At 41.2% G+C, this 24204-nt stretch overlaps 1 protein-coding gene across 5 annotated transcripts in view; it reads left to right on the forward strand.

Moving 5' to 3' along the window:
• arhgef3 (Rho guanine nucleotide exchange factor (GEF) 3) overlaps window positions 1-20036 on the forward strand; it is a 305631-nt gene extending 285595 nt beyond the window's left edge. For all 5 annotated transcript variants that reach the window (XM_078209601.1, XM_078209602.1, XM_078209604.1 and 2 more), the window contains 8 exons: window positions 4225-4395; window positions 6900-6962; window positions 7576-7672; window positions 7854-7930; window positions 11798-12055; window positions 14685-14855; window positions 16198-16384; window positions 18326-20036. In XM_078209601.1, coding sequence (XP_078065727.1) covers window positions 4225-4395; window positions 6900-6962; window positions 7576-7672; window positions 7854-7930; window positions 11798-12055; window positions 14685-14855; window positions 16198-16384; window positions 18326-18675 — 1374 coding nt within the window. In that variant the 3' untranslated portion in view covers window positions 18676-20036. The remainder of the gene's footprint in view (window positions 1-4224; window positions 4396-6899; window positions 6963-7575; window positions 7673-7853; window positions 7931-11797; window positions 12056-14684; window positions 14856-16197; window positions 16385-18325) is intronic.
• The last annotated feature ends 4168 nt before the right edge of the window (window positions 20037-24204 follow it).

Genomic DNA, 24204 nt, shown 5'->3' on the forward strand with positions numbered 1-24204 from the left:
GTGGGATCACTACAATTGCTTGCGCCCTGAACTGGGAACAAAGAACGATACAGCACAGGAACAGGCCCTTCGGCCCTCCAAGCCTGTACCGATAGAGAAATATTGTCCAGGGTTACCTTCAGTGACTTCTGCCCTGTGTCATCTGACGTAAAATGCACGCGGACAAGGACATGAAGCGAGAATAAAATTAACCCGAGTTGTGATCTCCCCTCCACCTCCACTGATTATATTGCTCGTGTACACTTGGGATTCAGACTCAGTTGAGTGAGGACTGCTGATTGCTGTGCGGTTGTGTGCCAACACCAGTAACAGGAGAGGAAGGGAGGGGTTGGGAGGAAAGAGTTAGAAACAAAGGTTGGAACTACAATTTTTAGAAAGACTAGGCGTTATATTCTTGCACAAAGGCAAAATGTTGCAGATGTTGGAATCTGAAATATAAACAGAAAATGCTGGGACTACTCAGCAGGTGAAGTAGCATCAATGTAGAGAAAACATGTGAGCATTTCAGGCCGTCCACTTTGGCAAGAGCATTTTATTGTGGTTGTTTTCAGTTTACAATTAGAACAGGTGATCTGTTATTGTTCGTATTTGCTCAGAAAACACACATCAGCAAAGAGATGGAAGAGGTATTTGGCAGTGCTGTCAATCAGCACGTACTCAGCAATAACCTGCTCACTGATGCTCAGTTTGGGTTCCGTCAGGGCCACTCAGCTCCTGACCCCCTTACAGCCTTAGACCAAACATGGGACAAAAGAACTGAACTCCAGAGGTGAGTGACTGCCCTTGACATCAAGATAGCATTTGAGTAAATGTGGTATCAAGGAGCCCCAGCAAAACTGAAGTCAATGGGATTCAGGGTTGGAGTCATACTTAGCAGAAAGGAAGATGTTGTGGTTGTTGGAGCTTCGTCATCTCTGCAGGACATCACTGCAGAAGTTCCTCAGGATAGTGTCCAAGGCCCAACCATCTTGAGTTGCTTTATCAGTGACCTCCCTTCAGCTTAATGTATGGTAGGTCAATTCAAAAGTCTGATGGCAGCAGGGAAAAAACTGTTCTTGAGTCGGTTGGTACGTGATCTTAGACTTTTGTATCTTTTTCCCGATGGGAAAAGGTGGACGAGAGTCTTTCCGGGGTGCGTGGGGTCCTTGATTATGCTGGCTGTTTTTCCGAGGCAGTGGGAAGCACACCGACTCTCTGTCGGAGCATCCTATCCAGGCCCTATCCCCGTAACCCCGCGTATTTACCCCGCTTATCCCCCTAACCCACATTTCCTGGGTTACTAAGGGGCAATTTAACGTGGCCAATCCTCCTAACCACATCTTCAGAAGAGTAAGCTGCAGCATCACACCGATCACGTTAACCCTTGGTTGTTGTGTCCAGGAACACGAGTGCAGCTGTGTAATGCTAAATAATTTTACCATCAGTCAAGAGCAGAATAAGGGTCTGTTATGCTTCTTTCTCTGCTGTGCTGCACATGTTGCACTGGTAATAGGCCTTGCCTGGAGAGGCGGGGGAAGGGAGGTTACTAATTTACTTCGGTTAGTGTTTGATCCAGAAGGTAGGGAAATAGCGTGACTGCACTGAGATTCTTGCATTCCCTGGGGGTGATAAATCTCTTCCCAGAATTTATATGTGAAAAGTTTCTGATGTTTCTGAAAAAGAGCTGCATTAGTTCCAGTTGTGCTGAGCGTGAAAGCAAATTATGCTTTGGCTAGACTTAAGCTGTGCCTGGCACCCTGTCCACTGCTGCAAGCATATTTGTACAGCTGCTGAGAGACTTTTATTACTTGCAGCACTTAACCTGCAGGAACTTGAATATAAAGACTGTTTTCAAACACAAATATTTCTAATTTCCCTTGGAGGGTCACTCTCACAAGTATCAGGAGTAAACTGCAGTATTATTCACCAATTTTGTGGAAAAAATGCTAAAAGGCCGTGGAAATTGTAGACTGGCTTCGATTTCAGCTCCTGCTTACTGTGATTAAAAAGTGGGAAGCAATGGTAGTCACTGAGTCTGTCAATAAAATGCAATCAAATATACGACCAGAGAAAACCAGTTTGTACCTTGGTAATCATAGCAAGTTTTGAAAATGTGTACACTGCGGTTTAGCTCCTGTCTTTAAAAACTTACATATGGCAGGGTCGCAGAAGGCTGACTAATACTAAAAAGTTTTTCCAAGTTTCCATTGATTACAGTTTAAGTTCAAGTCTTTACTGTTGATATCTGGTAAACATAAAAGTGCGACTGACTGAGACGTTCTTTGAAATGCCCTCGGGGCAGTTTGGTGGAGCCATAGACATTTGGCAGTGGCGTTAAAATACCATTCCTCACACAATAGTTTTCCAATCTAATCTATGTCACAGACTACCAGTCACTACTAGGCACATCCCTAAAATGCAAAAAAAAACGTTAAAATGCTGGCAACCCCAAGCTGGTCTTTAGCACCTTCTAGTGGTTCTTCATTAAAGTCGATGATAGAGGCCTAGGGGTTAGGCTTCCCCCCAGGTTGCACCAAGTGCTCTACAGGGAATGGATTAGAAAAACTGTATCCATCAGCAGATATTTTTTAAAAAAGCTTTTTGTTAACCTGAAAGAAAATATTAAGAATAAATCCTTTAATAAATAGCAGGTGACAAATAAATTATTTTTGACCCTGTGTAATCTGATTAATCAATGCATAACTTATTCACAACATTTATTTCCTGCTTGTTAGCAAATATTAGCATGAAATGAATTCATTGAAGCATATTCACTGCCACTTAACATAGAAATCATAGAATCATAGAAACCCTACAGCACAGAAAGAGGCCATTTGGCCCATCGAGTCTGCACCGACCACAATCCCACCCAGGCCCTACCCCCATATCCCTACATATTTTACCCACTAATCCCTCTAACCTACGCATCTCGGGACACTAAGGGCAATTTTTAGCATGGCCAATCAACCTAACCCGCACATCTTTGGACTGTGGGAGGAAACCGGAGCACCCGGAGGAAACCCACGCAGACACGAGGAAAATGTGCAAACTCCACACAGACAGTGACCCAAGCCGGGAATCGAACCCAGGTCCCTGGAGCTGTGAAGCAGCATTATTATGATGGAGATTTTTTTTAAAAAGATGTACAAAATATCCTGGTAAGCTTTATCATGTTGGTTAGCACCGTTCATTCGCACTTTATCCTAATCCACTCGCTGTACTTAAATCGGGGATTAAAACATACCAAGGGCGGCACAGTGGTTAGCACTGCTGTCTCAGTGCTAGGGGCCCGGGTTCAATTCCGGCCTTGGGTGATTGTCTGTGCGGAGTTTGCACGTTCTCTGTGTCTGTGTGGGTTTCCTCCGGGTGCTCTAGTTTCCTCCCACAGTTCAAAGATGTGCAGGTTATGTTGATTGTCCATGCTAAATTGCCCTTTAGTGTCAGGGGGAATAGCAGGGTAAATTCGTACGGTTACGGCGATACGGCCTCCGTGAGATTATTGCCGATGCAGGCTCAGTGGGTCAAATGGCCGCCTCCTGTACTTCTGTAGGAATTCTATGATTTCATAGTTTCTGAGTCTGCATTTGCATTGCCGAATCTTACTGATGCTAAGATGAGTGCAGACAGGACTCTTACTCCCTATTGATGCAAATACATGTCGGTTCCTGATTCTGTATTTACATTACCACTTCTTAGAAATAATATGAAGCAAAGTTAGTGCTGCAGTATAAATGCAATCTGAAGTCTAAATGTCAATAGCATATTACAGGGCTGCAGGTTTAACAAGGATGCAAGGGAACCATGTCCAAAAGCATTAGTTTATACAAGCAGCAGAAGTTCTCCATTATTTGAGTCTTAGCTTTTTTTGTGTTGTGCTGAAAACAGTCTTCACCTTTTTATTCTTGTGTGTTAACTGGACCGGAGCTACTCAAAACCCTGTTCCAGGGCATAATATTTTATGGCTGATAGAACCATCATTCATTCACAGTACTATGGGACCAGTCATTATTGCAAGACATTAAAGCAAGTCTATTTCATATGGTTTAATAATTCTATGAGCAAAGGTGCACTTTAAATCAAAGGTGTCAAATTGCAAATCCTCTTGTGTGTTGCATATTGTAAAACAGTTTTCCATTACAGTGACATTTGCAGCAAATCATTCAATTACAGTTACATAATGTTCTATTTCAACGTGTATGTTGTGTACAGAATCTGTAGCAATTCTTTTCTCCCTCTTTGTTATAGCGTTCCATTAGTTTCCGAAGTGAGAGCCGACCGGAAATTTTCACCCCAAGACCCTCTTCTAGACATGGGCCCCCTGCCATTGCAAAGCGTCGAGACAGCAAACTCTGGAGTGAAACTTTTGACATTCGTGTCAATCAGATGCTCACAGCTAAGGAAATCAAAAGGCAAGAGGTACGAGTGCAGAGCAGCTATACTCTTCCATCAGAAAACAGAAAGTTTGACTCATTTAATCAGTGACCGGCTTCGCTCCCACTACTGCCTCACTCCTGGCTTGGGAATGTGGCTTCTGACTTCAAGCATTCACACCCATGTCTTTATAGATTAGGAATGAGAGTGCAAGCAACTTGAAACGTTTTTGCTATAAAAGTAAACAGTAAAGATATTAATTTGTTCGTCCAACATGGAGAAACCTGTCATTTGTTTGTCACAGTTCAGTTGTTGATGTGATACTTCATTTGGGGCATATAGTTTATTTTTAAAATTACTGTAAATTCTATTGCAAAATTACAGGGATGTTAATTGCAGAGAACCAAATATTTTGCTATCATGAGCAAGAACAGATCTTTATTATTGATTCCCTATGATAGCTGTACAGCTGATCGTGTAATTAAATAAACGATTCCTGCGTTGGAATATAGCAGGACCTGTATAGCAATCTGCCAACCTTTTCAAGGCAGGGAACCCACCCACTGAAAGATATTGCTGTTGTGTTCTTTTGCTTGTGAGACACTCCTATGTGAGTCGTTCTGTATCATTTAACTGTCCTCTTTCCAGTGTGGATAACATTTAATCCATCTTCTCTCTCATAATATTTGTTGTTGTAATAAAAGCAAGAGTGAGGAGTATACCTGTAATGCCAAAGCAACTGGAAGATTTGGTCTTGGGGAAAACATTGGCAAGTGGTTGAAATAATGTGAAAGAAAAATAGCTTTGGGTAGAAGAAGATCCTGTAATCAAAGCATTCACATTTATAGTAAAAGCAGATGTTTAAATGTTAATTGCCATCAATTAGCGGTTGTGTGAAACTAATTTACAAATCAGCATTGAAACTGCAATATAACTTTGCAGAATATATAGTCAAACTGGAAAAATCCTTCATACAACAGAAATATGCAGTTAAGTTGTACACAGGAAGCTACCCTCAACCTGTTCCTCAGGGCAGCTAAGAACGCAAAATACCTGTGACCTTTCCACCATCACCCACATTCTAAGAGAAAAAAAGAACCATTCGAGTAAGGTGTTGATACCTTAAAATTGTTCACTATCACATTGTATTTTTTGTTGCTGAAAGTTTTACTAAAACATCGGTGCTGAATACAAGTGGCAGGGGCTAGAAACTTGGGAAGAAAATATACCTGGACCTGATTTCCAAGAATGTGCAATGCTCATTGCTGATCTGGAGTCTAGATCACAGTTATGGAATTTAGCTGCTAAAGTGGCCTGTAACTTCAAGGTCCCTTACTTAAATATTGTCTCTCTGCATAGCACCTTGAGGTTAATTAGAGGATAATTGTACCTGCTTGTGTTTTCACACTTCATGTTCATTTATCTAAGTGTTTTGATCATAGATTATACCTGCAGTTAGACTAAGGGGCTTGATAACATGGCTGTGGTGAAACCCTTTACCACTCATGAAGGAGTCCAAAACAATGAAGCTTAAATGTAAGATAGCCACTAACAAATGATGAACAAAGATGCTATTTATTTTCACAGTGGTGCGAATGTGGCACTTGTTGTCAAGTAAGTGGTGAAGAAGATGACAATGATGCATTTAAGGGCAGGCTTGATACATACACGAGGGAAAAGGGAATATACAAGGATATGGAGGCAGCGAGGGAAAAGGGAATATAGAAGGATATGGGGGCAAGGTGGGAAGAGAGTATTAGCATGGTAGGAGGCCCATGTATCCAAACACTTGACATAGAACCGTTGGACAGGCAGAATGGTGTTTACGTGCAGAAGATTTTGCAGTTGTAATTTTATATCACCTGCATCACAATGATATGTGGACTCTTTGGCAGTTGTGCGAGATGCAAAACTTTTTCATAAGTTTCCTGTGGCATTTCCATGTTTGAGTTTTTTTTATATGCAAGATGGCAATGGAACTTGAAAGCTTTCAAAAATTTGCTTCAAAGCAGTGGCTCCTGGCCAAAGGCTACAAACGAATTGTTAACTGGCAACTGTTACATGGAGGATTTGTAATCTACATGTTCAGTAAGACAGGTTAAATGTTTAAATATAACATAAAGCTGTGACCACCAAAATCATGAGAAGAGGCAACTTGGCAGAAAGTACATGCATGCATTAGATTTTTAACCATGAATTATATACCTTATGGATGGCACAAAGCTCTCTCATATATATCACACCCAGGAATTTTAAACAGATGTTTGTGACTTTTGGCCCCTCCACATAATTCAAGACCTGAAAACTATTAAACTTTCTTCTCCACGATTTTGTTCAGATAATATGCACCTTTTCCACAACTCTACTTTGGAAATACTTATAAGAAAAGTTCAGGAATGTAACCATTTTTCCTTTGAGAGATTAGATTGATTGTTTGGAATTTGGGTTCAACCAGTGTCACTTTAACCACACCGCACACATGTCACTGGTCTAATTGTGACCAATTCTTCTTCATTTAAATGATTCCGTTACTAATTTTTTTTTTGCAGGCAATTTTTGAACTTTCCCAGGGAGAACAAGTTTTAATTGAAGATTTGAAGCTAGCAAAAAAGGTGATGCACACATTATTTCCAATTATCAGATTTAAAAAATGTAATTGGAATTTTCCACATAATTCTGCTATAATTGAGTAATCATATTTTGAACAATATTGGTTTTAGATATGTATTTTGTAATTGTTAACAATTGAATGTACACATTAATTAAATATCTGCCACATGTTCATATTTCTATTTCAGAGTATCATCAGGGCCATTAGTCAAATTGTATCCCCCAACCCATTTATTTTTGAAGATGTGAATTGTACTTGTGCAGAGTAAGCATTCTGCTGCAATAGCGCACCATGCTGTGGGAATATTGGTCCCAGGTGCAAGCAGCTCTTAAATCTCCTTGAATTAATTGTGGATCACTGAATTTGCTTTTGTTTTTAAGCTCTTTTCACCCAGCAGCTAAATTTCATTAAAATAAATCCTGTTGTGAAACTAATCTGATAAATTGTTACTTATGAAATTGCAACTGTCGAGAAGACATTGGGGTCTCAGATGTGTCGGTCAGAAGCATTACAGTAAAGGAACAAGTCAGTTACATGTTGAAACATGCTCTCTGCAAAATGCACTTTCTAAGTATCCGAATATGGACCATTAAATATTGGTCTCTCTCACACAGGCTTATCACGATCCGATGCTCAAGCTCTCCATTATGACTGAACAGGAGCTGAATCAGATATTTGGAACACTGGATTCCCTTATTCCCTTGCACGAAGGTATGGCTTTCCTCTCAGATTGAACAGACAGTGGTTGGTTATGTGAAGGTTGCCTCAAATGTAATAAAGAGCTTAAGGGTTCACGGGGAACAATGTCATTTTCTGCAAACGTTCATGCACTTCCTCCTTGGGGAAAGCATCTTGCTGTGACCCTTACGTTTCCTCATTTATTTTTGTTCAGATCTTCTCAGTCGGCTCCGAGAAGCCCGGAAACCAGATGGGACGACAGAGCATGTTGGCCACATCCTTGTAGGCTGGGTAAGAAATTGTTTCAACCTTTATTTTAATCTGCTTTTACATTTGATTCATTGGTACGTTTGTGCTGTCAGTTCCCAAAAGTGCCGCATCACACAGGCCACGATAGCCCAAACGGACATTTGACAGATTTGCGATATCCCGATACATGCAGAGATTGTTTGGTTAAAATAAGATCCTCCCAACAGCTATCAGTAACAAATCTAACAGCTGCTGTCAGCTGAGCCAGATCCAAACTGGAAACTGACACCAAAGTAAAAGGGTTACAGTGACATGAAAGAATGTAAATATATCCCCTTTAAAAATGCACAGAGTTAATTGATGTTTTGCAAACTTTGACATTTTATCACCTTGCCCTGTTCTCGGCACAGATTCAGGTAACCACCACCAAATGTCTGTGTACACTCACATGGAGTGACAGAAAAATCATCTATTCACAGATCACATTTTATATTAAATTTACTTCATCAAGCTTCTCTTCTTTATTAGATTTCAATTTCTTTAAGATGATTTCAATTCAAAACAAATGATCATGTTTGAATTCTAACTGCTTTAAGACGAACTATTAATGGAGAAGAGTAACACATCAGTCATGCATAGCAATGCTGATGAATAATTAGCAACATAGGGACAGGAGGCGGACCATTCACCCCCTCGAATTTGTTTTGCCATTTACTAAGATCAAGGTTGATCTGTGACCTAACTGCATATACCTGCCTTTGTCCCATATCCCTTCATACCTTTTGGTTAACAGAAATCTGAAAAGGACATAGCTGAGATGTCATCTTGTAGGAGGATGCAAGATAGTTAAAGAATAGGAAGGAGAATCATAATGGTTAGCACTGCTGCCTCACAGCGCCGGGGACCCGGGTTCAATTCCCGGCTCGGGTCACTGTCTGTGCGGAGTCTGCACATTCTCCTCGTGTCTGTGTGGGTTTCCTCCCGATGCTCCGGTTTCCTCCCACAGTCCGGAAAACGTGCTGGTTAGGTGCATTGGCCATGCAAAATTCTCGCTCAGTGTACCTGAACAGGTGCCGGACTGTGGTGACTCGGGGATTTTCACAGTAACTTCATTGCAGTGTTAATGTAACCCTGCTTGTGACACTAATAAATAAACTTCAAATCTGGAACTCTAAATTAAATTGCAAGGGGTGAACAGATCAGTATAGAGTAGATTCAGGATCTTCTTTTCCCACAGTTCAACACCTTCAAAATCAAACAATTTTTGCAACAAACTTTAGGCAAAAGGGAGGTGGGGTGGGGTGGGGGGGGGGGCACTCCCCCATTAACAATATGCCAGCAGCCCCACTTAATGGGACTTTAAAGTGTTTCTATTTTCTGCTCACCTCCATGGGGCAGACAGCCAATCTGCAGCCCACTGCTGGAACATTTCTCCGGCAGTGGGACTGCGTCTGGGAGCCTTCCTGATGCAGCACTGCACCTTTTACTAGCTTCACACCTTTGTTCCTGCCACTCGGAGGCCAGTAAATTGCTGCCCAGTGTTTCTGGTCTGTGACCTTTCCTCAGGGCCGTTGATCTGAAGCGTCACCTTGTTTTCCCAGCTGAGAACTTCCAGAATTTTCTCTTGTGGTTTGTCCAGCCATCTAGCAGACAATTAATAGTGCAGATGGGCAGCTTAACGATTCTTCCTTTCACTGAATTTGCATTTCTGTAACCAGTGCTTGCAGATTTTTTTTTTCAAAACTGGAGTCATTCCTGAGAACCTTACTGAGGACTGAACCTCTCCTCACCCACCCCCCCCTTTCTGTTGCAGGTCCACACATTATTTTTGTTATCACAAATAAAAATGGTTTCGTAATAGTTTTGGATATCAAGTGTGGTGAACTCTACTCCATTCACATTGCAGCATGGATTCCACAGCTAGTTATAATATAGTAATTCTGGCTTTAAGTTGTTTTTGCTTTGTTGTCAGTAGTGGTTAATACTGCAGTGCAGCATTCGTGCTAGAATCCTTAAGTGCAGTGCCATTCTGAATCTTTTAATACTTTCACAGTGCTGAATGCATTATTGATATATTTTGCTGTGCATTACATGAGTTGCACAATCTGGTTAATTCTTGTCCTGGACTTTCAGTGGTAGGACATTTTAAAAATTGTGTGCTCCCCTTGTAGAGTCAATTAAAATTCGGCTGCTAAGGTCTCAGATGTAAATAAAAAGTATGACATTCATTTTGAAGTTCTCATTAAGATTGTGTAGAAATAAGTTTTTTTCAACTTTACATCTCTGAAAGCAATTACAGACTTCCTGGATCCATCAATAAACAGGTGGGGTTACGAGTGATTCTGTGTTGCCAAACTGAGCTATCGGGGGCAGGGTGAGTGGGGGGCTAGATTCGGGGGGGGGGGGGGGTTCAGATCAAAAAGGTGACTGACTCTGCTGTTGAAATCATGGATGGGCTTTGGTAGCTTGCTAAAGGGACAAGCCTGACACATTTCTATTTTCAATCAGTGCCAGCTATGACTCAGTTAGCAGCATACCCGAGTCTGAATCACTTTGGGCTCGAAGACTGGTGCTTCAGTGCAGTGCTGAGGGAGTGCTGCACTGTCCTTTAGATGAGGTGTTGCACCAAAGCATCATCTGCCTGCTTGGGTAGATTTTAAAGATTCCAAAAAGAGTAGATATGTTATGCCAGGTGTCCTGGCCATAGTTAGTGCCGCATTAACCTTTCCATAACTATTGTTGAGTGGTGTCCAGTATAAAATATCTTGAAATATATACCACAACTAATTGCCTCTCTGTCGCCCCATCCAAACGCTTCTGATTGCAATCTGGGGTGTTGAGGGACGATGATGGAGAGCTTGCTTCAATTCAGGGGGGAGCAATCATGAGGAACCTTGCTACAATGACTTGGGGAAATAGAGGGGTTGCTGCAATCAGGCAGAGAAGAGTTGCTGAGGTAGGGAGGGTGCATAGGGTAACTCACCCATTGACAGACTGAGGGACAGTGGTCTAGTTCACTCCTGCACCTGTCAGACCCCATTATCCACTGACTGAGAGTTAATAACCCATTAACCAGCTTGGCACCAAGTCCCGCTCCGACTCTTGGTGAAATTTACAACACGTGCCATAGTTCCAGCTGAAGTTGGCTGAAAGGTACTGGTGTCAACTCAGCAACTGGGAGTCCCTACTGGATTCCTGATAAGTCCAATAGACTTACCACCTTATCGGTCACTTCCAATAAAATCCAGATGAGGCCAGTTCCTGCTAGTTCACTCTTGTCTTGGGCTGAATTGATTTTCTTCCTTCAGGCCGACATTTACCCCTCAATAAAGATGACAAAGACAGATTGTCTGGTCATTCTCGAGTTGCTGTTTGTGGGGGCTTGCAGAATGCAACTTAGCTGTTCTTTTTCTTACACTACACCTCCGTGCAAATGGGTCCACACTGGAGTTTGTTAGTTCAGATACTCATCCCGCAAAGTTCCCTCATGGGTTTATTGGTGAGCGTTGAACTTGACAGTCATTAGATAAAAACAGTCGTCATGGTGATTGAAAACAGACCTTAGCCCAGTGAAAAATTATGAATAATGTTTGTGAAACTTTGCGCACTTAGGGAGCCATCCTACATTGCATCAGTAACTGATTAAAATGACAAAATGCTGGAAATCCACAGCAAGTCAGTTAGCATCTGTGGGAGAAAGGACAGGATTGATGGAAAATACTCAGAAATAGTTATGATCTGTCTCCTCTGTTAGCTAAATGTGAGGTACTGCATATTTCCAACAGTTGCAGTTTGTTTCTTTTTAGATTCCCAGCATTTTCAGTTTTTCTTGATTTTTACGATGCCATGTAGTGCCGCAGGGATTTTAGCTGCCACGCATTTTAAATCTTTTTTTTCCCCCCCTCTTAGCTCCCTTGCTTAAACTCCTACGATAGTTACTGCAGCAACCAGGTGGCAGCCAAAGCCCTATTGGATCACAAGAAACAAGATCATCGAGTCCATGACTTTCTACAACGTTGTTTGGAGTCACCTTTTAGTCGCAAGCTGGATCTCTGGAATTTTCTGGACATTCCACGCAGTCGACTGGTGAAGTACCCTTTGCTCTTAAAAGAAATCCTCAGGCACACTCCAAACGATCATCCGGATAAGCAGCACTTGGAAGAAGCAGTAAGTAGCAAATGAGAATTAATTTTAACATTGTGATTTTCTCCATTCGCACTGTCGTGACTCCAGAATTGTTGAACTATAGCATAAAAGCTTTGCTCTGCAAAATTCATTGCAGCTCAGATGGTTGAGCTTGTGTTCCAACCACGATGTTTCAAGCTTACATCCCAGGATGTCACTTCTGTTGTGTTCAATTCTCAGGTTTCAGTGGGGTTCTGTGCAGAGCATTAAACTTAATAGAGAATAGCATCTCCAGGCAAGGTACAATGACCTATGCCCAATTTACCTTGGATGGGGGGTGGGGGACATGTTTTTCTCAAAGTTCCTATAATGTCAGTGAGGTAGTAAGGGTTAACCTACTTTAAGTAGAGGTTTCCAGGTGGAAAAATATGTTTTTGGGGGGGCTATAACAGTGCCAGAGACATTGAGTGTCTCCAATCCCACCCCCAACACTTTAGCTTTGGATTTGACATTATGGCTTGGAATTTCCTTGGAGTTATTTGCCAAAACTGCTAAAACTTTACCTTTTTAAAATTGTTACATCGACAGTAACCTCCCAAAGGGAGATAAACACAACTTTCTGCATTTGCTTATATGTATAGCAATTGGCGAAAAAATCGATTCGTCCTCGAGATGGTAAGGGCCCTATCAAACTGTTGGACACACGAAAACCACCAGTAAACTCCTGTGCAATCTTTTAAAGGCACTGTTGTACAGTGCAAGCAGATAAAACTGAAAGACCACTTGGCTGGCTCCTTGAGTTATTTTTCGAATTACTTCGGCGCACAAGTTTTTAGTGTTTGGGCGGAATCATGAATGCTGAACTGCTCAGAGTTCAGTTGGGCATGGTGCAAAGCAGACCCGAACGTCTAAAACATTTCAAATCCACTTGCAATGGAGGAAACCATTTTGACCTCCTCCATTTAAAGAAACTGGTTAAAAACAGTAAATATGGGGTCTGTTGGGTCTATATGGTGTCTATTTTGCACCATCAATAGATTTATCTATTTTCTGTAATCGCGGGTGCTCCCATGCTACAATTTATTAATTAGTCCCTCTTCATGTCCTGACTCTGATTTATACACTACAGCTACTGCTGTACAAAAGCTCAGTCTTTTCAAGGATGAAAGATTTGACACTAATTGAGAGCAGGGAAAGTGGCATTGAACCTACCTGCTCATTCCCTCTAATTTACATATTAATGCAAAACCTTCTTTAAAGTAATTAATCAGTCCACTGATTCTGTGTTTTGAAGCTTTTTTTAAGAAAAATGTTTCCAAATCCAATGATGATTTACATGACACTAGCAATGCATTTGAAATAAATTAAAATGTTTGTTCTTCCGTTCATAACGCTTTTCAAATATTGTTGAAGCTTTAAAATTTGAAATAAAATGCCTTTGTATTTCCTTTATATATGTGTAGATTTTAGTTGGAATACATGATCTGAGAATTATGATTTTTTTTTCCCCCTTTCCACTGCTGTTTGATGAACACTCAAACGAATTAAAGATTATTCAGTTACCAGCCACTTAGTGGATAATGCATTCAAAATATCAGACAGCAGCTATGAGATATAAACCAGATCAGGCTTTTCATTAAAGCTCCACTAATTCAGCTTTGAAATTTGACAAGTTGTTGGGATTCCATCAAGCAATGAGATACCCACTTCTCCGTTGTCATTTGGCAACTGGTATGAAGTTTCACTGGCTGACTACAAACTAATCTATTAAACATCTAATGTGTTTTTTTTTTAGTGGTACTTGCTTTACTTCTCAAGTTTTGCAAAGGAGATTTTAATGTTTTCTCAAAAGCAGAGCTGTCAAACACCTTCATCCTTTGTGAAATGTTGAAAGAAATACCATTTACAATATTTTCACCTTGTGGAGTTACCAAGAACATCATTTTCAGCGTGCTTCTGGTTCAACCAATGTTCATGAGAAACACACTCCACTCACGTTTGAAATGTAATGCCTGCTAAGGACAGTAATGCCTGAATTCAAGGGGCAGCCCGGACCAGCAAATCATAGAACCCCCATAGTGCAGAGGGAGGCCATTCGGCCCATTAACCCTGCACCCACTCTCACAGTGATCAGACCTTCAGGAAAAGCAAATCACAGTGTTAAGACTTGGAGACACGGTGACACACAGGTATCCATTCTGAGAGCACACAAAGCTCAAAACAGTCATGCAAGATGTCTGCAAGTCCACTCAATGTATTTACACCAATTCAAACCTTTGTATGCAGTTTTTCTGCCTCATATGGAAACATGTTGCAGCTGAATGGGGGGGGGGGGGGGGGGGAGGACAAATGGAGAGCTTTGGGGTGTTTTTAATTTACAATCACGTGTGCAGTTAAGCCCAGACAAATGTATAAGTTCATGCAAAGGTTTTTGAGCAAAAGGACTCGACATCAGTGTGATGTGATTATTGGAATTCCCAGTCCCAGGATACATTGGGTTTCAGATTTCAGCTTTGATTGACATTACAATTGGCTCTTTTGATTTGCTAGAATGTTTTCCTCTACTGCAGTGGAACATTACTGCTCCTCTGATTTCTTAGCCCAATTGCTGATGGAATCTGAAGCGGTATGAGTTTGTGTGAATCATTGTCCACTCTTATTTTGCTTCCAGATTAACATTGTTCAAGGGATTGTAGCTGAAATCAACAAGAAGACGGGGGAGTCAGAATGCCAGTATTATAAGGAAAGACTTGTTTTCCTTGAGGAGAGTCAGAAGGACCCTCTGATTGAAAACTCAAAAGTGCTCTGCTGTCACGGAGACTTAAAGAACAATAGAGGAGCAGTAAGTGATCTTTGATTTCCTGATTCAATCACTCCCAATCTCGTGCTTTCCTCTTGAGGTATCACTAGATTATTTATGAATAGTAAGATTTGAAATTGTCTTAAACCCTGATGACCAAAACTGTGTCATGCCAAAAGGTTGCCTTGGGAAAACTTAGTTTTGACAAAGAAAACCCAACCATTTGCTTAGTAATTTGGATACAATGGGCGTGACCTTACCAGCCATTCCTGCCACGCTCCCGCTGCAGCGAGATTGGAAAATTTGACACCCAGCCAAATCTCCGTTCACTGCAGTGGGATGAGAAAATCCCGCCAGCATGAACGATGGTAACATTCCAGCCAATCTGTTTACAATTGGATCAATTATGCAGTTTAACAATAGAGAATCCAAACGTTTACGTTAGTTTTTACCATTTGCTGTCTACAATAAGATGCATCACAATGCAAAAAGCAATTGGGGAAAAAAATGATATTGACAAGTATAAAAGAGAAACTCCAGTAGTTTTGGAACAGATGTTGTGGTTCAGTCTTTGAAGGTGGCACAGTATTCGGATGGTGGCTTTGGTGGCGTAGATTGATGATGCAATCTGTTGTGTAAGTTAAGTAAAGGATAAAAGGTTTAGAGCCAGTCTGCTCTTTCAAGCTGTCCCACTTTAATGTTCCAGCTCTAGGCCAGGCCTCCCTGTTTGATGCTTCTTCCTTTCCCACTTCACACAGATCAGTCACACATAGGCTGACCTTTAGAGGATTGAAGTTAACGTGGAAGTTAGAAGGCTGAAGGCATTTTCCATTTGTATTTGTCAGAAAGTATGTGTTTTCTGATGAAATGTCAGTGAAGTATTGATATTTTGTAGTGCAGGATTGATGCCTCGCAACAAGATAAATAAGCAGCTGCTTTTGGACTGTTTTTTCTGTTGCGTGAATCGGAAAACACGATTTGCATGAATCTATAAATCCCTAAGATAGGACTTCTAAAGATCACAACAAGACCGCTTCCCCTTTGACACACTTAATTTTATTTGAAAAGCAGGCAGATCCTTGTCGGTGTACAATATTGCGATTTATTGTACTATCATACTGCAGACCTCTCTATAAAATATATTTGTGAACCATATATAAATGGGCTGTCTATATCAGAATTATAACTGCTTAACTATTATTTTCATCAGAACCACTCTACATAATGACAATATCATTAATGTAATTAATATTTCTTCATTCACTTTAATGTATTTATTCCCAAATGCTGCAACTATTATTACATGAAGTAGCCTGATTGTGCAATAAATGACAAGTGGAGAATTGGAAGCAGATTCAGGGCTGACTTTTACTTCATTTTGCAGAAGCTCCATGTTTTCCTGTTTCAAGAGGTGCTTGTAATTACCAGAGTGGTGACATGCAGTGAGCAGCTGTGCTACCAGCTGTACCGGCAGCCCATCCCTGTCGGAGATCTGGTGTTGGATGACCTGCAGGATGGGGAGGTACGATTAGGTGGATCCATTAGAGGCGCCTTCAGCAATAATGAGAGAAGTAAGTACAAAGCCATTCTGTTACCTCGAGCTCTCTCTGTGCGTATTTATTTGCGTGTTGCTATGCATAATTTATATGTGGGGGTGGGGAGGGGGAACATTGCTGTCATTCACGCTGGGCGCTTGTCTTCCACTGAAAATGTTGCAGAAGTGGACGGTGTCAGGTGAAGTAAGGAAATATAAAGCCGGATTTTGCAAGCAGCAGTGAACCTAGGGCATCACCGCAGACCTCTCCACAAAGAGCCAGCTATCTCTGTGTGGCATGGTTATCATCTTTCCCGGCGTTTGTTTCTGGCACAAAGTCAAGGGGGCCTCCGGGTATCCAGCAACAGTGATGATAGCAAACAGGGTAAACAGCCAATCACACTGCAGTGTTCTCAAAGATACCAAACCACAAAAAGTTTAATTTTACAGAGAATGAGATGAACGATTGGGACATACAACATGGGGCGAAGGTGGAAGATAAAATACCATATACAAATATTGAAAAAAAATTTCTAATAACGGATAAATTTAACTTTCAACAAATACAAAATTATTCCTTCAGGCCCAATGAAGCTATTTAGCAGCAATTAAGAAGTTGGGTCATTGAAGAATAGTTACACCCTATTTGGCAAGGTGTAACTGAGTTTTTAAACAGCAAAACAAAGAACATAATCATAGAATCCTACAGTGCAGAAGGAGGCCATTTGGCTCATCGAGTCTGCACCAACCACAAACCCACCCAGGCCCTATCCCCATAACCCCATTTACCCTGTTAGACCCCCTGGCACTAAGGGGCAATATAGTTTGGCCAATCCATCTAACCTGCACATTTTTGGACTATGGGAGGAAACCAGAGCACCCGGAGGAAACCCACGCAGACATGGGGAGAATGTGCAAACTCCACACACTGACCCAAGCCAGGAATCGAACCTGGGTCCTTGGCACCAAGTGTGCTAACCACTGCAAGTTCTCGGCAGTTTATAGATTGTCAATTGATCATATTCCACGGTGCCCTCAACAGTGCCCCTCTGCAGAAGAATTAAACTCTGATGACAAATTCTGGATTTCCATGTTTAGCTACACGTGTGTGAACTGCAGAAACTGTTGTCAGTTTTAGAGGAGTAATGATGTCATCGTTACTATCGCAAAACACAGATCATAATTTAATTGCACATTGGGTTTGAATATTTGCTTTGTGGTCAAAGCTGGCACAAGGGAAATAGCCACTTAAACAAGGAGGGTGACTGCATCGTGAAACCTGACCACAGTAATGAGTCAGCCCATCAGGGGAGAGAGGAGAAAATAGTTGAGAAATAAATAAGATGGAGCAGGAGAGGATAAAACCATTTTCTCTCTTCGGTTAAACTTGCAATTTTAATAGGAGACCTGAATTTGTTCGGCCTAAATGCTCTGCAAAATTAATTTCTCAGAAATGATATTATAATGCTGTTTATTCTACGATGAAATTGAAGTACAAAATTTCATCTGGTTAATCATATTTTAAGAAACTGTAATTGACAACACTAATGTAGGCCTGTGTTTCTTCCTCATGAGCAACCCCTAAGTTTAACCCAAAAATGTGCTCCATGTTTACATAGATTCTGACAATATCAAGTTACACCCAATTGTAACTTGTACTCACGCCATAAAAATCCATTCAAATAAATACAAAAACAGGTCTCAGTGAGGATAATGTTTCAAAAAAAGCCTTGAAAAATTACAACTAAACACAAAAGAATGATTAAAATAATTTTCTTTCCCGTTGGACCTGAAAATTTGGCCACAGTCTAAAGGCGACCCTTACACTCGCAGTTCTTCACCCCCAAACAAGCGAAGAAACTGGCTTCGGGCCAGGATACATGTCCCTCTGGAAGCGAAAGTGGTGGAAAGTCTAGGAATGCAAACGTTTGCTTTTACTGAATATTATTTTTAAATGTCATTTTTGTTTCTATCTTAGCAAAAAACTTCTTCAGAGTCAGCTTTGTAGATCCTTCTGAAGGGCAGTCCCACTCACTTCAGGCCAATGATGCCTTCAACAAGCAGCAGTGGCTGAACTGCATCAGACAGGCCAAAGAGGCTGTGCGACGGTCATTAGGCGATAGAGGAATTTTAGGGTGTGAAAGGCACACGCACCTAACTCCAAATGGGATCAGGATGTCCCGTGAAGAACCAAAGCTTGAACGAATGGACCAATCGGACAATGAATCTGACTGTAGTATGGATACCAGTGAGATTAGTGGGGACTATGAACAGATGGAAGAAACAGACTGTTGTGTAAATCAGAAAAGGATAGAGACAGATGTTTGACATCATCAACACAATTCGTAGAAGTCCACGGCATTTTACCTGTACAGTATTTGCATTCCATAAGGAGCATTTTGGGAAAAGCACTTTTATTCCTTGTGATGGTGTCCTTGGTCTTTTGTGTATACTTGACTAATACTGCCAAATGTGTCTGTAAGCTGGAATTTTATTGTCTCCACCGTTTCTGGTTTAATGTGTTCTCTCTAACATCATGCTGTTGAATGAAATATTTGATCAATATCTACATTGCCTTGCTGGACAGTAACCTTTCCAACTGCTGTTATCGTTTGGACCAATTCTAGCTGGATTGATGCACTTGGAACCATTAAATTGGCAGTTCAGATGATTATACAGAGCATCGGGCAACATTATACTGCATTTGAGCAAAACTGAACAAAATACTCAAAACATTAATAGAAATGAACTAAAAAAAATCTGATTGTTCATTCAAAGATGTATGATTAATGGTCATTCGAATTTAATGGAATTTGTTTGAGGTGATTTCTTCAGAAGGGAGCTGCCTAATAAACTTTACACTGACCGAATAGATTCCATCACTTTCAGTAGCACAGATGTGACTGCTGAATTTGCCAAATTATGGATATGTTGCCTAATCTGTTTGCAATTCTATTGGATGAGCTTAAGGCGAATTGTTAGTCTGTGTCATGTTTTCTTTTGTACTTAATGTGATACATCTGTACAGTATGCGAGGAATCAGAGTGACAAGTTAAAGCAGTAAGAAAAATGGTCAAGCCAAAGCATATTCTTTTATTATTTTGGGGGAAAAAAGCAACATGTTTAATTTTATCTAGTTGAATGTTTTCTGTATTTATAGTTTTTACGAAAGTTGCAAAACTTCTATTTGACCATTAGTGATTTATTTGAAATGCTTCAGTTTTTTAAAAAAAAATGAATTCTGCAGATATCTGGCCATGGGTAAGAGACATTAGATGAAAAATAGTTTTTAAAAAAGGCTGTTGCAATGTTTAAGACGATGTAATGTAATTACATATATAACCAACAGGGGGAGCTTAGTCCTGGAGGTAATTTGGGAAAAGCTCTGCTCTGGAGTTAGAAGAAGCCAGAACATGGAAGTTTGAAGGAATAAACTCAGACACAGTAATTTTGTAAAAGGAGTGGTTTCTCAGTTTTATTCCAATCCAGTTCTACACACACACACACAAATACAAGTGTTATTCAAAGAACAAATCCAAATTTATAGTGCATTGGAGGAAAACTGAACTCGTGTGACATTTGATTATGAACAGATGTGATGAGACATTGAAGTGTGTTGGTATGCAGTAAGTGGAGTTGCATTCCAACAAATGTGTTTTTTTTAAATGTCTGGGCTTTAAACTTTCATGAAGAATTGAGAATTTCTGCAATTTATTTTAAATTGGTTTGTCAATAGATGGGTAATATTTAAGGATATACAGCAGAGCCAATTTTCAGATCAGATGCTACCTAAAATGACGAATGTATCTTATTTTATTAGTCGCAAGTAGGCTTACATTAACACTGCAATGAAGTTGCTGTGAAAATCCCCCAGTCGCCACACTCCAGCGCCTGTTCGGGTACACTGAGGGAGAATTTAGCATGGCCAATCCACCTAACCGGCACGTATTTTGGACTGTGGGAGGAAACCGGAGCACCCGGAGGAAACCCACGCAGACCCAGGGAGAACGTGCAAACGTCACGCAGACAGTGACCCCAAGACGGGAATTGAACCCGGGTCCCTGGCGCTGTGAGGCAGCAGTGCTAACCACTGTGCCACCGTATCAACCCGATGGGACTTGATTCACCCACACAGCGTAAATCCGAATCTGCACTTTTTTGAAAAATGGATAATTCGATCCCTTAGTTGGACTGATGTATGACGCCAATGCATTTTTCATCTCGCTGGGAGCTGAAAGAAAAGGAATGGCATTGGTGATATTCATGGAAAGGTGCATATCCTGGATTCTTGCTTGCAAAATTCTCCTTGGTGACCTAACACCCTCCAGCAACTGAAAAAAGGGGACGAAGAAACTTTTTCTTAAAGAAAAGGTTTGTGTAGTTGTCAGTGCCATATGATAGTTCCCACATCTCCGTGACCTAAAACAATAAAGATTCTTCATTCAGTTCACTGCGCTGAGGGGTGAAGGTTCCCAGCTAGTTGCTTTCCTCAATACATTCTCAGTTTAGTTTTGAGGACAGGGTCATCTGTGATGAAAGCCTTCCAATACTCTTTACAAAGGAGAATGATATTTCAATAACATGATCTCCTTGCGCAACACTTCATTTTCGAAGATGTATGGAGTACTATTGGAGGCACAGACAATCTACGCACTGTGATGCATAAACCAGGAATGGCGTGGTCGTGCTCCACTGCCTGATTGAAATCATTTCTACCAACAGCTGGCTTAAAATCCAGGAGCCAGCAGAAGAATGGGATTCGATCCAGGACCCAAATAACAGCGGAGTAATGTTCAGCAGCCAGCAGTGTATTGGAATATGATAGGGGTAGGTTCTTTACCCAGAGGGTGGTGAGGGATTGGAATGCCCTGCCAGCATCAGTAGTAAATGCGCCTAGTTTGGGGGCGTTTAAGAGATCCGTAGATAGGTTCATGGACGAAAAGAAATTGGTTTAGGTTGGAGGGTCACAGTTTTTTTTTTTAACTGGTCGGTGCAACATCGTGGGCCGAAGGGCCTGTTCTGCGCTGTAATGTTCTATGTTCTATGTTCTATGATCTGGAAGCCCAGTAATGTTACCATGACAGGTGGGTGATGAGTACTGTAAGCTTGACCAGGTTTTGTGCATTGAATGAGACACTCATCACAGCAGCTGAAGCATAAAGTGAGGTGCAGCAGAGTGCTGCAACATTGTTGGTAGAAGAGTCTAGCAAATCAAATGTGACAAGTCTTACCATTCAAAAGAGCATAGGTTAAAAACACAGAACAAATAGTTTAGAGGACGGGATATGTGTTCTGCATGGATAGCTTGAACTACTTGGCTCAAAGGGCCGAATGGCCTCCTCCTGTTCCTTTCTTCTATGTTTCTATGTACATATTAAACTAACATGTAGACTACAAGAGTAAGGAGAACTTATACATGCCCTCATCTGGAGTATTTTGTACGTTTCTGGGCACCACACTATAGGAAGGATGTGAATGCATTGGTGGGAGTGCAGAAGAGATTTACAAGAATGGTTCCAGGCATAAGAAACTTCAGTTATGAGGACAGATTGGAGAGGTTGGGACTGTTCTCCGTGGAGAGAAGGTGGCTATGAGGAGATTTGAAAGAGATGCTCAAAATCATGAGGCAGATACAGGTAGGAAAGAATTGTTCCCAGTCATAAAGTGATCAAGAGCAAGCGGGCATAGATTTAAGGTGATCTGCAAAAGAAGCAAATGTGGCGATAGAAAAATCTATCTCATACAACGAGTGGATCGCGTCTGGCATGCACTGCCTAGAAGTGTGGGGGAGGCAGGTTTGATTGAGGCATTCAAATCGTATGATTACTTGAAACATAGTGCAGGGGCACAGGGAAAAGGCACTAAGCCACAATGCTCGTATAGACAGTCTGTGCAGACATGATGGGCTAAATGGCCGCCTGCACTGTAAGAATTCTAGATTTAGAGTGGGACTCTTAAGCAGGAAGGAGGACGACAGTGATGCAATGAATGGAGCTGCCAAGGAGAGGAAACTCTGAGCAGCCAGTCTGGTGCCATCTTATTCTGTTTGCTATTTTAATACAGGCATTAGTTCATTTAAATGAGTAAAACCCCTGTGAAAATCGCAGGCAAGAAAGTCAAACCATTGCAGTAGAAATTAATATAAGCCAGCCAATCTTTTTACCATCTCAAAATTAAACTGTAATTTTTTTTTTACACACTACGCTGTAGTAAATTACCACAACCTTCTACTCCTAGTCAGAAGATGACTGTCTATAATGTTAGGGTGATTTGCCTTCTTGTAATTTCGAAGCCCTAAGATGTGCAGACAAAAATGGAATTGGGCATGTTTAGCACACCTGACACTATCAAAACTGTTATCCAGGCAGTAAATGCGATGACAGGCCTCAGAAAACTAGCTTTTCTCAGTTATTTAATGGGGGCGAAAGCGTATCCAATAAACCAACTGTGTCCTATAGATTCTCATGTTTATTTGTTGACAGCAATGGTTTGGACTGGCAATAAGTGTCTGAAGAATGTGCAAATTGAAAACCTCAAATCCTTAAAGGCAGTGAGAGCAAGCAGTAGGCACGATTGTAGAACCACATAATTTCTCGATCAACATTTTGTGGCTTCGTGTCTCGTGCTGCATGTCGCGCGATGGCATGGAGACATGAATCAAATAAATAATCTCATCTCCCTTTTGTCTCATGACAACACGTTAACAGGCTAGCCAGGTAATTGACTGGTTTTATGTTACAAATGATCAGCTCCAAGGTACTAGGCCACAAATAGGTTATTGCCAACCTCAAAGTTTAAGGCTAGCTTTCTGCAATTGATAATCAAGTAGATTATGTGGCTGTTGTTTTTCTCGCTTCTGCCAGTGAAGATACAAATAAACAAAAGTCAGAGTTGCTGAGCTCTCGTGCACTGTGCAGTTAGCCTTAACAGGAAGCTACTAGGAGAGAACCGAAGAAGAGATTGAATCAATTAGTGAAGCCTTTTCTGATTGATAGAAAGCTGCTGCAAGGATAGATTATGATGCAGTTAATTGAGAGACCAGTGGAGTCATTAGGAAGATGTTATGGGGATATGGTAGTACTGTTACTAGACTAGTAATCCAAAGTCCATGCTGCCACAACAGATGAAAGTTGATTTCGGTGAAAGTCTGGCATTAAAAATTTAATGGTCACCATGAAACCATTGTCGTAAACCCACCTCTGGTTCACTTATATCCTTTTAGGGAATAAAATCTATCCTTCCCTGGTTTGCCGTACATGTGACAACAGACCCACAGCAATGTGGTTGACTCTTATCTGCCCTCTGAAATGGTCTAGCAAGCCACTCAGTTCAAGGGCAATTAGGGATGGGCAATAAATGCTGGCCCAGCCAGCGATTTCACATCCCATGAATTAATTTTTAAAAAATAATAAAGAGGAAAGACAGTGCTTTTGAGGGGGAGAGCTGACTGTTGATAATTTAACCTGAGGATCACCACGCCTCAGGCAAGGGGGCAAGGTTGAAAAGGCAGCCCTTCATGAATAACCTCAGCCGGTTGGGGAATTGAACCCATGCTGTTGGCATCGCTCTGTATCACAAACCAGCTGTCCAGCCAACTAGAATGTAGGAAGATTCCATAAGTATGCAAAATTGCACAAAAGTTTTCCATAATTTTTCATTGGCAAAAAATCTTATTTTCAATCACTATGAAAAGCTTTTTCTGTGGCTACTACTTTTGGCTGTCAAGTTCCGTGCTCACAAAAAAACCATGAGGGCACATTGATGGACTGTAGCAAGGACCCACTTGCATGGAGATTGGACAAACCTCTGGAAGTGTGCTGTGCAGAAACAGGGTCCTCATGACAATTTCAAGGCAAG

The sequence above is a fragment of the Mustelus asterias genome, chromosome 3 (assembly GCF_964213995.1).
Source record: "Mustelus asterias chromosome 3, sMusAst1.hap1.1, whole genome shotgun sequence".
Taxonomy (NCBI): domain Eukaryota; kingdom Metazoa; phylum Chordata; class Chondrichthyes; order Carcharhiniformes; family Triakidae; genus Mustelus; species Mustelus asterias.